The sequence below is a fragment of the Callionymus lyra genome, chromosome 2 (assembly GCF_982586985.1).
Source record: "Callionymus lyra chromosome 2, fCalLyr1.hap1.1, whole genome shotgun sequence".
Lineage (NCBI taxonomy): Eukaryota > Metazoa > Chordata > Actinopteri > Syngnathiformes > Callionymidae > Callionymus > Callionymus lyra.
The window spans coordinates 25,389,656-25,405,317 of NC_141819.1; the positions used below are offsets into that span (position 1 = coordinate 25,389,656).

A 15,662-nucleotide genomic window follows, 5' to 3' on the forward strand; every position below is an offset into this window, starting at 1 on the left:
ATATTTTGACCACTGTATGTGATTAAAGCATAAAAGGAGTCACTGCGAAATAAATACAAACTAAATCATTGTAATGAAGGCTTTATTAAAATAAGGTCTTGGCAAAATTTTAAACGGTATTATTGGTAAGTAATTTCATTTTGCACGTACTTTTACAAGGATCCCAAAATAATGCAGATGAGACATTTCCATTCGAACATCTTGTTAGTAACATTGACAAGTAGGCACTAAGAAGTAACGAAAAATAAATATGCGCACATACATCAACACAAGTAGTACAGTTGGTCAGCACAAAGATTTACAAACAATGAGGCATCATACAAGTGCAGTAGGTTAGACATTACAGTGCAGCCTTTTAACAACATTTCAGAAGGCTCGGTTTTGGTATGTCATCTTAAGTCACCACATTTTTTCATTTCATTTAACATATCGGATTGCAAAATCATAATCTCCATATTCTCTCGGTTTACTGATACAAGGTCATAGGCTAGATTCAGTTTCAGTTTATTCAAAAGGACGCATAGACTGCATAATTGGACCAATCTAGGATAGAAATATCATCAACGTGCCATTTTATCCATGTTCATTAGTTGTGTTCAACATAATCTGCATGTATGTGAAAGAATTCAGATGCAGAAAATATATGAATCGTATATGTCTGACGGAAGGATGGCTGCAGTTACTGCATAAGAAGCAAAGTAAAGTAGTGAGGTGTAAGTTCTCCTATGGCGTTAAAGCACTTAAAATGGCATGAGCAACAATGTATCAATATCTGTTTATATGGTTATATACTGTAATACACCATGTCAGTCACATCAGAGCCCTCCATAATGGTTCAATCGCAGAGTGAAAAGATTTGAACCATATCAGAAATATCGCTTTCAAAGAGTATATAGAGTATATTTGCTCTTTTCACATAAAATAAATAATCAGAACGTAGTTTTAGTGTGTAAGTGGAAGCACAGCCATCGTTTTGAAATAGTTGTTTGGGAATCTCAATTTATATGGATGGAATTGAATCCATAAATTCAGTAAGAACTAGGTATTTACAGATAGGTAAAACCTAAAATGCTGATTGTGACTTCAATGAAGACTTCTTAACCAGCACAGAACACACGTCTACTCAAACCAAATAAATGGACAATTATGACGGATGAAAAAGAGATTTGCTTGCTTTAGTGGGTTTTCAAAGTTTGCTAATCAAATGTGTAAATGTAAAATCGGTGTGTCGAGATTTTTAGGCATCCCCTAAATCTTTCAACAAATCCAAGCTTCAAAAAATAAACAAACTTTTACGGTTGTGTTAAGCTAACTAGTCACAAAGCCCTATAGCTAAATGGATTGTAGAGTTCAGTCTTCAGTCTGTTTGCGTTAAAATACCATTTAATTTCTAACGATTTCAAAAGAAAAGTAAAGAGTGTCTAAAGACATTCTCATCTTGAATTATTCTACTTTTCCTTCAACTTCCCGTTTCCATTCATTTCTTATGATTATGACCAGACTGAAGACTGTTACCTTAAGAGAAGCTAGGAATATCCCTGATGACGCAAGGACTAACTAGTGTTTGCTAGCCTTCCCGGACTTTCCAGATTTGCTGGATTTAGCTGCTTTGGTTGCTTTGATGTCCATCTTGGTTTTCTGGATACGAGAGAATATTTCTTTAAACAGCGCCTTGTACTCTGGCGTGTTCTGTCCCAACCTCTTATCGACCGCTTCCACCTGCTTGCTGATGCTCTCGATGGCCTCAGGAGTGGACGGTGACTGGGTAGGACTGGGTGGAGGAGCAGGGGTGGGGCCTATAGCGCAGTCTTTCATTGACGGGTCTCTGGAGACAGGTCGAGAGGTCTGGACCTCGGCGTGGCACAGGCTCTCCTCGTGGCGCCTACATTTCCCCAACAACTCTTCATACTTCTCCAGCAAAGCGTGGTACTGCTCGTCCACCTCACGAAGGATGGACATGCCTCGTTTTCTGACGCTGTTGGCGTGAAGAGCGTAGCTGCCCCGCCGGCGGCCAGAGGCGTCTCGAGCAACGATGGCATTGAGCGCCGTGTCACTGCAGCTCTTTCTCACAGGGTTTGAATCGGGGAGGGACTCTCCTCCGACACCTGCTCCGCCATCCGTCTGGTCTCGGACACCTCCGCCCGTCTCGGTGACTTCGGCCTCCAGGAAAGTGTCAGTCTCTGGGGTGTTGTTGAGGACAGTCTGGGTAAGAGCTACACCATCGTCCTCACTGCCCAGGAGGAACGTTCGGGTACGTCGCAGCTGCTGGAGCTCCTGCAGTTCCACCTCCAGCTCCCTGACTCTTGCCTGGCAGCTTTCCGCATCCTGAGAGAACAAACAAATACATAAAAAATAAAACATATATGAAATCGGAGGCATGCTTGACCTCGTACTGACTGAGCTTCGCACCTGTACTCGAGTCTGTAGGCGTGAGAACTCGCCTACTAGCATGTTGCACTCCTTTTCAACACATTCCCTCCGTCCACGCTCGGCCCTGATAGCAGCTCGCAGCGCAGACACGGCCTCCCGAAGGTGCCGGTTGTCTTCCTCAAACGGTTGCCTTTTGGCTTCCATTGAGAAGCTTTCGGCTCGTCCCACCACAAACTCATCCTCGTAGCTGGTGAACACACACATGAAGTTTAGATCAAAGAGTATCTGACTCAAAGTCAACTGTCCGATATGGACCTTGGTGCCGTGCAGAGCTCCCTCAAACAGGGGAAAGAGTGAATGGTCTTGCGACGTTCCCGTTTCTCCCTCTTGACTCTGAGCTGTTCCAGCGAACGAAGCTGTTCCACTTGCCCGGAGAGACCCTCCACCTGGTTCTGCAGTGAGTCAATGGTTCCGGTTAACCTGCGGAGGTAGAGAAGATCACCAAAGTAAGGACCAAGTAAAACGTAGTGAAACAAAAAGGATTGTCTGACCTCTCTATCTTCTGCTGCGAGGCTTTACTGTCCAGCACCAGTGTGTGGTTGGTGTTCTCCAGTTCTCTAGCAGTTCCATCCAGTTGCTCGTAGACTTTTGCATGCTGCTCATTCATGTCCCGCAGAACCTCCAGCTGCTTCGACATGTACTGAGGAACAACGTGGCCAAAGAAACATTCATTATAATGGAGTTGATTGAATACACCTTGATGATGACTGAATAATTTATGTACTTGTTTGCAATCCCAGTTTGTTGTTTGACATCCTTTCTGTCATGCATTCACTCCTTCCTCTTGAGAAGCTTTCAGCTCGTCAGAGTCTAAACAAGAAGGATCTGTCTCGCCTGCAGTTAATAAAAAACTCTGCAGCGAGAATTCTGACCTGCTCTAGTAGAAGAACTTACATTTACCCGATCCTTAAATCTCTTCACTGGCTGGCTTCACTGGATTTTCTTTCAGGATCCATTATAAAATTTTGTTTTTTACTTTCAGATCTATTCATGGTCAGACTCCTCCTTACATCAATGATCTGATCCAGCCTTACACCCCAGCTCCGGCTCTGAGGTCTGTGGATCAGAATCTACTGATGGTTCCTGAACACGCTTCAGGACCAGAGGAGAGAAATCCTTCCAGGCTGTTGCTCCTAAGCTTTGGAACGATCTTCCTCTCCCTCTGTGTTCGATGATCTACTGACTCCTTCAAGAAACATCTTAAGACATTTTTATTTGTGCTTTTCCACTGATTCGCTAGGACACCAGTGTTTGTCTTATGTGTCTTGGCCTTTTAAAGCACATTTTTTAAAAGTGTATTGTTTTACTTACTTACATCTATGAAAGCAACTATCCTAACACATATCTTGATCTGTAATCATACAGCCATATCATCTGATCTGTCCATCAATTTACCTGTCTTAGAACTTGCATGTCTGTCCATTATACCATAGATTCATAAATCTATCTATCTATAAGCTGCCTTACAACATGTTTACAACCTTAAATATACAATTATACATCTACAGTTTATGTAACCGTTCATGTTCCGATGTCCCTATTGATACCTTCAAAAATAAATTGCTATATTTAATTTACATCGATTCATAAATTATGTGAGACATCTGTTTATCATGCAGGACCTTAAGTATTAAATACTATATGTCCATCCATTGACGCAGTTAAACATTCATTATCCTGCTCATTATTTTTTTAAATTTTGAACTTCAGCACCCACAGAGATAACTCTTAGTGTAATAGCGCTTTTCACATTTGGCCCACCTGCTTTCATGTTATCGAATGTGGTCCACTTTTTAAAAGTTTGGACCTCGCACCAGTAGCAACGACACAACAACTGGTACTTGTTGATCACTGGCTTTGTTAAGAAACCTGTTGGGCAGCATGCTCGCCTCTATTCGTGGCAAGTCACCACCTGTAATTAAATTGGCCAGGGTTATTCGCTCATGGCCATTCGATCTTTCAAAACATCTTTGAAGGTTTTTAAAGTCATATGTATTTGCATAGGTGAAGGAAACAGAAAAGAATAGTTCATTAAAATCCATTAACCAACGTTATAATTAGTAAAGTTAAAACGAAAGTGGAAAAACATTCACAATAGTGAAGGGGAAATGGTGTTTGCTGACTTTGTGTTATGTTATAAACGTTTGGATTAGAACTCGCTAGAGATAACAATGTCATCGTTTTTGAAACAATAATTAGATTTCGATTCATTTTGGGTTTAATGTGAGCTTCCAAATAGACCTCCTGTCGAGCCCCCACCTCGATCTCCTGCACTTGCTCTTCATTAGTGATGTACATCTGCTGCAGTGAGTCCTCCAGTTCCTTGTTCCTCTCCAGCAGAGTTTTCCCCAACTCTGCAGCCAGGTGGAGGTCTAAAAAAAGAGACATGAATTTAAATAAGTCATGCTTTCCAAAGACCGACGATGTATGACGGGCAGGATGGGAGCGACAGAGAGGAAGTGCTGGTTTAAAAAAAGAAAACCATTTTTAATCAGGAGAAACTGCAGGGGTTTCTATAATCTACTGTCAAAATGGATGGATGCCACTATATTTTAGGAGAGAAATGACCTCATTAGTTGAAGGAGAATGGCATATCATCCTGAAATATTCTGTGTATGTCTACATGTATATGGCTGAGAGTAAGAACTGCAGCTCCAGTTTAGTGATAGATCTATTTATTGTTTTGTAAAAATATGCAAAGAAACATTATTATTATGATTTTATGTGAGCTCTACGCCAATCTATTGTCTCCACCTGGTCATTTCCTAGTTTCGTTCTTTCATTAGACTAATTGGAAAGCAAACCCTGCTGTTGCCAGTAGCTCCATATGGACTGATTTACACACTCCCTGTACACGCCAGCTTTTTCCACAAATCCCGGTTGCCAGCAGTTTTTTTTAAAGAACAGTATGAAGTCTCTTTGCTGGAAAAGATGGTATTCAGACAGCTATCTATTATTATTTTATTAAAAAGGTTGAATAAAAAAACATATCGTACCATTTGGAAAATCCATTAAAGTTTTGAGATCCTACATTTTTTAATTATTTCTTTACGCTTTAACCTTCTTCTGTATTAGCCTTTCAGCGTAACGGCTAAAAAGCTCACATTCTACTAAAGACACTTCACTACGGACTGTAATTCTATTAAGCTAATAAATAAATAGAAAAGCAATTCTGTTTGATCAATTCTAAAAGGAGAATGGACGATATTAAACATTATAGTCTTAAATTCCATGCAAACATATAACAGTTTCTACGTGTTCATTTTTCAGAAGATGTTTACAATATTGGCTATTTTAATTTGGTAATTTCCTGTGAAAATCCATATTTAAAATAAAAAAACATCAAAGGAAATAACTGAATGGCTCTAGTAACATATTCAATGCATACACAATATTTCCTATGCATTATAATTCCACTAAATGGCACTTTTTATTATCAAAATTTGAATAAACCTAGTTGACAGAAAGGATCAAAAAGGTATGAAAGGGAAGAAGAGCTAATAAATACAATTTTCTCCACTATAAACAACTTAAAAAAGTCAATGGATCCCTTCCAAAGGCCTTTCACCATTTAGCCTGAACACTGAGCGTTGCTGTTTGAAAGCATTGAGACAGCTCTGTCAAAAACAATCACATCATGTATGGGGTATCGAATTCCTGTGTGCTTTCAAGACCCGGCAATATCCAGCTCCGGACAGGACACAAGTCAAGATGTTCTTCACAGTAATATGCACATACTTGACATTTTTCTTTGGTGACGATTTCATCCACCAGCCCTCCACACTTGGGAGACGGTGGAATGTCTGAAAACAAAACATCTACTTTCCTTCTTCATAGTTGAGCTGAATATACTGAAGTGTTAGAATACTCTAACTGCACATTGTCCTTTTAAAATAAACTCAACTGAACTCAGCCATTTTTCTGAAAAAAAATGTAATGAACAAAGTAAAGGCAAAACAAAATATACGCATTTTTCATAAATGAAGGGAACAAACTATTGTTAATGAGCAAAAACAACAATAAAAAACGTTTTTACATTTCATTAATTAAATATTAAAGGCAGATGATATAGTAATATGAGAATTGAAAAAAAACAGATAAACTAGAAATGCACTCATTGTACTGTCATAAAAAAAGGAAAAACAAACCAAACAAAAATAAAACTTTCTTGATTGTGTTGGCTAACTGAGCAATTGTTAACTTAGCAACCCTAAAACAATGTTAACCATTTAAAAGGTTTACACTGATAACACATTTTCTCATTAGTCACTTTAAAGTTGATTAACAACAGTGATTTGATCGTATGCAGAGTTTTATAACGCGTATTATTGCTCTCTGACTCATCTTCAACCCAGATAAAACTCCACGAAACATTCCCTGGATTTTTTAATTGAATACATCCAAACATTATTTGTAAATCTCAACTCAATTTTATTGAAAGTGTCAAATCACAACACAGTTATCTCAAGACACTTTATAATAAATAATAATATACTAATGAGAAAATGTTCTTTTTGAGACAATAAGCTTATCAGAGGAGCAGTGTCTTCTCTGTGAGACATGCAATGCATTTAGTTGTGTCTGTCACAGCTTTAATTGCAAAGAACAGAGATCTGGAATAACTGTCTGATTATGTGCAAGAAACAACACACAAACACACACACACACAAACACACACATGCACACCTGCCATTTTGTCCTCAACCATCACCAGGTCCACTGATGTGCAAGGTTTTGCTTTGTCGATAAGAAAAAAAAACACCACTATGTGAAGACGTTAGCGTGTTTGTTTGTGGGAGAAGTGTGTGTGTGTGTGTGTGTGTGTGTGCGTGCGTGCGTGCGTGCGTGCGTGTGTGTGTGCATGTGGTTGTGTGTGCAAAGTCCACTAAAACCCCTGCATCAGCATCAGCTCAGCTTCAGTAATGTATCATTAGAATTATTTGGCAAGCGCTGGAGGGATGAGGTGAGACAGGAAATGAGAGAGTGCTGCAGAGGACAATGAGGAGGTTTCATATCTGATGAGTCACTTTTGGAGATTTGTTCCAATAGATTTTTAGATGATTTAAGTGCATTTATAGACAAAAAAACAACTTGCATGGCGTTCAGCCACAAGCGTCATTCCATAAGAACATAGACGTACAATTGTATTGATGGTTTAAGACTCACATGATGTGAGTCACATCTCATCCTACATGCTGATAATATAACATTATGACCACCTGTCTATTGTCGTGCAGGCTCTTGTAAAGGTGCCAATTGGTTAGTAAACATATGGCAGCAAAGTAGGTGAGCTTATATATGCATAATTTAACAGAAACTTGAAAACAGTAAGATGTCTTGAATTATGGGTCACATACAAAGTATGTCAGTTATTATTATTTGTAAAACCGGCAACACTTGTATTTCTATTTAACTGTCATCCATAATAATGATAATAAAAATATATAATATTCTTTATCCAGATTAGCTCTCCTCCTGTCACGCTGTCATTGCAAACTTTAATGTCACCTCTAGATGCCACTGTGTTTTATAGCAGCACTTTTCATGCGTTAAAGAAAAATGTTTACAGGTTGCGTTGTCATGTATTTTTCTGTGTGAATTTTCTCACTAATCTTAAGGTTTTTCCATCCTCATGATCATGATGGTCCAGCCTGTACAGGCCTGCTTTGGCATGGATTCAGAGCATTGTTCTTGAGAGCCTATTTAACGCACCTCAAAGATATAAAGTCACACAAGGATATCTAGATATAAAGGAAGTGGATTTCAGAGTCAGAGTTTATGATCTACGACACTGGCTGGAGGATGGACTTGGGAGGATGCTGCGAGGTTCATGATGGTTTTCTTACCCTGCTCGAGGTCCTGCTGGTCGTACCATGGCTCTTCCTCTTCGGTTATGAATTCGTCCATCCCTCCCTGAGCTGGAGCATGTGTTGGTCAGAGAGCAGCACAGATCCTCGTCAACAATGGAGCCTCAGGCCGGGCAGCGTCTTCAAGACAGAAGCCGGAGCTGCGCCCACTGTTGTGGCTCTTCTACGCGTTTCCTGTTTCCTTCCTCTCTCTCTCTCTCTCCCCCTCGTCTCCCCCTCATCTCCCCCTCCTCGCCTCATCCCTCACCGTCCAGCACCGAGCCATCCCCAGCACCCCTCGCTCGCGCAGAGACGTGGCAGCAGCAGCAGCAGCAGCGATGTTGCAACAACTCGCCGATCAGCTGGCGGTGCGTTCAGGAGCAGCTCGGAAACGGCACACTCGCTTTGTTTAAATGGAGAAGAGGTGACGTCATCTCTTCTTGTCAAGCTATAGAACACGTTTCGGGTTAACATTTTCATAATATCTATTCAACTTATACTTACATGTCTCGGTTCTTTAACACAACGTGTCAACTATTGTCAAGGTGATCAGGAACATATTCAACACTTTTTTTTTGTTTTTTCCTACAACGAAACAAAATTATTAGGAGGATTCATGAGTGTTTATTAAGAAAAATATTAACTCTAGTGACATTTTCAAATGAAAATAAATATTTTTGTATTGTTAAAATCGTTTTAATGATTCTCAGCATTTATCAAATAAATAAAACAAGAATTTGAAAAAAATAAATCGAAATAATCCAATTTCAAGTTCAAGTTCAAGTTCTTTTATTGTCGAATATGCATCTGTCGAGACATACAGCATAAATAAAATCGTGGTACTCTGACCCAAGATGCAAAACATGAATACGGTTGAAAGGACATTAATTTAGACATTTTAAGAAAATAAATGAAAATAAATAACCAACCAAATGAAATAAATAATCAACAATACTTTAATGATTAACTAAAAATATCAATCGTGCATTTATGCATTCATTGTGAGTAAAACATCTGTAGTACATGGATTAAATAATAAGATAAAACATGGAAATAATGATGTGACATCAAATGTAATTGACTACGGGACGCAGTGACGTCAGGGAAGGCTGAATTATAAGTACTCCTGTCTGCTGCCCCCATGCGTTACTTATGTGGCATCACAACAACAAGGCTCGATCTCATTTTTTCATTTTTATACTTTTTATACTTATATACCCAAAAATAATATTATTATGCATGATAAAAGCATAATTTGAATTGACTGTATTTGGTGAATTGGCAACTTAAATATAAATTTAAACAAAATAAAAGTAAAAAACTGAACATTACAGCATCATGAGTCAAAGGGTCACATTTTGCACTAGTCTGGCGAAAAACAAAACCTGAATGATGACAAGTTAGCATACATTCAAGTATTCAAGTGACTTTCTCACATTGTATTTAACAGAAGTCATGTAATTTTCAACCATCAACCATTGTCCTTTTTGACAGAAACCAAGTCATCATCATTATCTTGACGCATGTGTGTTTTCTGAGCTGCTAATGTAATAACTGCATACATAATAACTGCATAATTTGGCCAGCTAAAGATACAAAAGTGGTAAAAGGATTATTGTGACAATAACTAGTAAGAACTAAACTTTATTAAAGTGTATTTATATACATTTTAAAGTATTTAACCTTTGCTCTTAAAGGTTATTGGTAAGTATTTTTAACTTTACACCAACTATTACAATGTAAGTTCACCATATTCAATAAATAGCGTAGGATTCTTTCATATAACAATCTAAAACCATGATATAATACTACTAATTTATAATATTAATTTATTTAATTACGAACTCATCTTATCAACAAGTCAGCCCAGTCTAAGACGATTTCAGTATGAAGGTTTTTTAGTCGTTATATAATTTACGATCATCTAAACCATTATAAAAACAGCCAAAATTTTGAACAAAGCCCTCACTATGCTTTAAACCATTTCCCTGGTCATTTATTCTAAAAGCTATTATGAAAACCTTCACATTTTTTCAGATTTAAAAAACATTTTAAGCACACCCTCAAGGTCGCCCTGTTTTTTTAAAGTGCTAGTTTTCATTGTTCTCATTTATAGAGGTATTTCCCGTAGCAGTGTATTTTCCACTGGTGATGACAGAGGATCTCATAGGAATAGATAAAGTCAAGGGAAGGAGAACGCAGGCGAGAAAAACAAAGAGCGTGTTTGAAGGAAATGTGTCAGCTGGCAGGACACCAGATTGATGCACACAACACAGTCTGCTCCTCTTTTTGAAGCAGCTCCGTCTCCACGGTGACTGAAGACAAAAAAGGAGGCCCGGCCACAGCTGGTCTTTGGTAGCAGAGAAGGGGGGAGAGAGGAGGAGAAAACAGTGAATGTTCTTCAGAAGCACAGACATGGACTGGAGTGAGAGGGGGTGGGAGACGCTGTGAGAGGCTGCTTGGAAAGTCATGAAGGTTTGGGAAAAGGGGGAGGGTGAAGGAAGAGGAGGGGAGAGCAAGGAGGTACACAAACACCCGGACAACTGGAATTTGTTAAAGGAAAGAAAAACAGTTGCCAGTGGAATATAGTCAACGTTGACTCTAAAGAAGAAGAGGAATTTTAATAAAAGATAAGCTTGGATCTCTCGCACAAGCAGGGGAACAGACAAGGTGAGGGTTTGTGGAAACAAGCAGAAGTCTGTGAAACATCAGGGGGCAAGTTTACATGCAGATCTGGACGTCATCAGTGTGAAGTAGAAACACTCTCATCGGTGCGGTGAGTATTTTTATTTTTTTACCTTTATAAGTTCAACTTTAAAAGAGGTTATTTGTTAAGTGTTCTCGCACATTTTATGTCAACTCAACAGCAACAAAAATGCCTTTGTAGGGACTGCGTCAACAGAAAATAAACAAAAAAAAGAATGAGAATAATGTTAAAAATTATATTTATTTGAAACAGAAAAGTTCACAGATCAAGTGCAGAATTATGCCTGAATACATTTGTTATGCTTTTACTGTTTAACAACATTTGGAATGAGCCTTCACACTAGAACTGTCAATATATTTAATTTTCAATTCCTTTTTTTGTTGTAAAAGTCCATGTTGAGAACATTTTCTGTATCCTGATTGATCCTGACTGTTCACTCTTGTTGTAGATCGTCACCTCACCAACAGTCTATTGCTGAAGACAGGCCAGTGTTGAAATACCAGGCCAGAAATAGCCTCCCCGTGGCTGTGATAGGTTAGTGGGCCAGCGTGTGGATGCAAGCGTTCTCTCAGATGCACGAGGTGCTTCCAAATACACTTGGAGGAAGTTAATTAGTGCATAAGTCGAGCAGCTCTAGGATCGTGCTCTTCAGGCTCCTGCAATAATTGCAGGGTAACCGTCTTAAATTGCATGTTAGACTGCAGGGTGGAGCTGAAGATAGATATAACTTCACATGTGGCAGCTCAACTCTTTGTGCAAAATCTCTCTACTGCAGGTAGATTGAGCGCAACTTTTTGGTGGGAAAACATAAGACGTTTGCTGACACCATGGATGAGGAGGTGATGGATATGCTTCACAAGGTGTGGACCAAATTGCAGGGTCTCCCTCAGGCCAACCCACTGGAGCTCGGAGCCTTCTTTGTCCTTCTGCTCTTTGTCTGTAAGTCAACTTCGAATTCATCAAAAGATTCTTAAGTAAAAAACAAAACCAGAACTTTATATTTCATGTATGATTGTGTATCAATCAGGGGGCAATTTTGTTTTTGCTGTGTTTAAAAATGACCTCTGAAAATGTTTATATAACCTAAATTGAGTTCACCAATTCATTGTACGGTCTATCCGAGGGCTATTATATTAATGTTCATGTTCATATGTGACATATAAAGATGCTAGTGTTTAAGAAACATATGATTATGAATGTCAAATTATACAGAGACTTCCAATAAGACTAAAATTGATGTTGAAAACATGTATTTGATTGTGTCTGAGTGTTTGATAAAGGAGGACAATAGATAAATTGAGCGTATACTAGAGTAGACCAGGGCAAAGCCTAGCCTCGGGGCCTCATGCAGCCCTGTAACTCCATGCGCCTGCATTAGGGTCAAAATCATATTACATATAAGGAAAATAAAAAATATATTATTTTTGGCATAAAAATGCTTTCTTTTGCATTTTTTTTTTATTATTTAAAACATCTCTCTATATATAATATGCATGTTTTTTTCTTTCAAATCTTCAAATAAAATACATTTAAACAAGTTATCCTTAATATAGTCTTTTAGGTTTTCCCTTCATATTAAATTATTTATCTGTCCTTCTCTTCTTGTGCCTTGATGGTCCCATATGACTGTCACAGTATATAATGTGGCCACGGAGCAAATTGAACTGCCCACCCCTGCACTAGAGGGAGACTTTTTAAGTCGAAATAATGAGATTCTTTCAAAGCAGTGAAATATTCAATCCATTTTATTAGCCATGTGTCCAATTCACCATATGGTTCCTCAAAAAAGAAAATAGGAACAATTCCTCACTCCTGCCAAAATTCCCGCCCACCAGGTTAATACAGTTAAGTTACATGTAAACAGTTAAAACTTAACATAGGGTTTTTTTTAAGACTTCTTTTATTGAAGTCGTACAAATCTGTGCAGCAATTCTATAGTTTATATATCTCTAGCAAGTGCAGGAAATGATGTTAAGGTATTAATAGAGAAGATATGACTATATAAGAATTAGTGGAAGCCACTTATATATAATATAATAATTACTATATAATCAACAAAATCTGTTATGCCTTAAAAAGTGTGACATATTTTCTATCCTCAATGGTTCTAGATTGGACTTCAGACATGTCTTGTTTACACAACGTGAATAAATGCAGTTCATCACTTCATCTTTATTCTGTCTGTCCAGGTACATTCCTGTTCATGGTGGTGCTGTCTTGCGTCCACTGCTGCTGCTGCCGAAAGCAAAAGTACCAAGTCTCCCATCTGTCTCCTGCTTGATGACCATGAAAACAAAAAATCTCCACTTCCCCTCCCGGCGTCTCAAGGAAAGACATGGAGAGAAACAAAGTGCCTTCCAAAAGAGACTCCATGTTGTCATTGGCAGACAAGACACTAAATGATCATGGCTTTCTTAGAACATGTTCCCAGAATTGGAATTTCTCCATGAAGAGAGGACCAGAAAAAGCAGAAGAATCTTCATGACTCTCATTACGAGTCATTACCAAGGGAAACAATGTGACTCTGTTCTTCTGGAGAACAAATGTCTCGTGTTGGTGGAGGAGTCATGGATGATGTCACAGAAGTTTATGATGCTAATATTTCAGGCAATATGAAGGAAGAAAGAACCCAAGTGCTGCGAGTTCTTTTGAAGATTGTAATTATGTAAACCCTCCATTTGGAAATGTCCTCAAGTAACCACGATGTACAATATTGACCTATTTTTTATCTAAAGTTATAATATCTGTATAGTATAGAGATGATGTGTTTACAGAACATAAACGTGTTTCTCGTATTCATTTAAACTGGATCAAATACATTTTAAATATTTTCTTGTATGACTTTGTGGACATATTTTTGTACCTTGTTTAACTAAAACAATTAAAAATACCTTGTATTGTTCATAATAAGATCAATGCATTTCTATATTCTTATTAAGTTGTTTTTTTCCCCTTTAATGTTTTAATGATATCTCTCTATGCGCTCTATGGAAGACAGAATAGGGCTGTGTTCATTTTTATACCAGCTCTCTCTTTTGCCTGCAGGTGTCATTATTTTGAGTAAATATTAACCAGAGATAGTGTTTGCTGTGCCTGTCCCGCACAAACAAAGCAGCAGTGAGCTGAGTCGTCTCCTATCTCAAGCTACAGGTGGTTTCCTAAAGTGTGATATTGGAGGTTAGATGAATGGATCGGCCCACGTGAGGACGAGCTGGTAGCTTTTCTCATTCGTCGCACTTCAGGCTGCACATTGTCACTGTTTAAACGCACCGAGCCGTGAGAGGATTTAGCAGCAAACCATGGAGAGGTGAGTTTAGGACAATAAAAGCTTCAACCATCAGCAATTTTCTACAACACTGGGCCATGTTTATTCATTTTAACAATATTTGTTATATTTGTGTAATGTATAGTTTTCTTAAATCCAGTGATTATGTTTGCTAGTTCAATGACTATTACACGGAAAGTGATAGTGCTCAATGGCGGTGAAGAGTCTGGTTTGGTGAGGATGAAATCAATGATTAGTTTTTTCTACATAACTGTGACTTTTAAACTCTTTCACTCAACTCTCAGGATGTGTTTCTATCTTCTTTCGTTATATAAACATTATACCCTAGATTATTGTGAACCTTTCCCATGACATTGTTACTGAAATAATAATGCATGATTCTTTTTTTAATCGATCAACCTTATTTGCATGTTCAGTGCTGTTGTTATTTTGTACATAAATGTCTAACAAATTGGCAGTTTATTTAAATATTTTTTTATTTAATGTTTTAATTTTAATGTGCATCCGTATTACTTAACTTCAAAGCTCTGTATTCAATACAGGTACATCTCAAAAAATTAGAATATCATGAAAAAGTTCAATATTTTTTGTTATTGATTTCAGAATGTGAAACCCATATATTATAATGATTCATTACACATAAAGTGAAACATTTCAAACATTTATTTCTTAAAATGTTGATGATTGTGGCTTATAGAAAATGAAAAACCAAAATGCAGTGTCTCAGAAAATCAGAATATTACATAAGACCAACGAAAAAAATAAATATTTTTAACAGAAATGCCAGGCTTCTGAAAAGTATGATCATTTCCATGCACTCAATACTTGGTTGGGCCTCCTTTTGCATGAATTACTGCATCAATGTGGCGTGGCATGAAAGCGATCAGCGTGATAACATTACTTTTTCTCAACTTTTCAGAAGCCTGACATTTCTGTTTAAAATATATCCTTTTGTTTCATTGGTCTTATGTAAAGTTCTAATTTTCTGACACTGAATGTTCATTATCTATAAACCACAATCATCAACATTTCAAGAAATAAATGTTTTACTCAATGTGTAATGAATCTATATAATATATGGGTTTCACTTTCTAAAATGAGAGACAAAAAATATTGAACTTTTTCATGATATTCTAATTTTTTTATAATTTCCTATTTAATTTTCCTCCCATATATCAAAAATAATAACCTTATAATTTCCTTTGTGAAAAATCACTTTTGTTTTTGTTTTATCTTGCATTTTACGTTCACATTATTTTTTAGTCATATTCTTTGTGTATCTTTTTCTAGTTCACCAGAGCAGCGGGAGCTCAAGGGAGCTCCAGAAGAATGGTTGGAATGGTTCTTGTACCGCCTGCAAAAGGAGCCATGGGCTCTTGGTGGAGTGGTGGTC

The 15,662-nt window shown here is 37.8% G+C and overlaps 1 protein-coding gene and 1 long non-coding RNA gene across 2 annotated transcripts; one reads left to right on the forward strand and one right to left on the reverse strand.

Moving 5' to 3' along the window:
- Nucleotides 1–65: 65 nt before the first annotated feature.
- On the reverse strand, nucleotides 66–8,492 carry LOC148086129 (cerebellar degeneration-related protein 2-like). The gene is made up of 6 exons (XM_087784297.1): nucleotides 8,277–8,492; nucleotides 4,690–4,802; nucleotides 2,922–3,070; nucleotides 2,686–2,850; nucleotides 2,410–2,617; nucleotides 66–2,325 (listed from the first exon to the last, which is right to left on the reverse strand). The coding sequence occupies exons 1-6, from the start codon at nucleotides 8,335–8,337 to the stop codon at nucleotides 1,558–1,560; spliced, it is 1,464 nt and encodes a 487-aa protein (XP_087640423.1). The 5' UTR covers nucleotides 8,338–8,492; the 3' UTR covers nucleotides 66–1,557.
- A 2,226-nt stretch (nucleotides 8,493–10,718) lies between these two features.
- On the forward strand, nucleotides 10,719–13,880 carry LOC148086130 (uncharacterized). The gene is made up of 4 exons (XR_015710451.1): nucleotides 10,719–11,052; nucleotides 11,432–11,517; nucleotides 11,759–11,922; nucleotides 13,173–13,880. It is a non-coding gene; the product is annotated as an uncharacterized LOC148086130 (long non-coding RNA).
- Nucleotides 13,881–15,662: the final 1,782 nt, after the last annotated feature.

Bases quoted from the DNA above. Each gene is read 5' to 3' on its own strand.
- LOC148086129 (XM_087784297.1), bottom strand. From the start codon at position 8,337: ATGGACGAATTCATAACCGAAGAGGAAGAGCCATGGTACGACCAGCAG. The intron at 3,071-4,689 runs GTGGGGGCTCGA...GTTGTTCCTCAG, and splicing joins AGCAAGTGCAGGAGATCGAG to TACATGTCGAAGCAGCTGGA. The intron at 2,618-2,685 runs GTCCATATCGGA...TGTGTTCACCAG, and splicing joins GAGCTCTGCACGGCACCAAG to CTACGAGGATGAGTTTGTGG.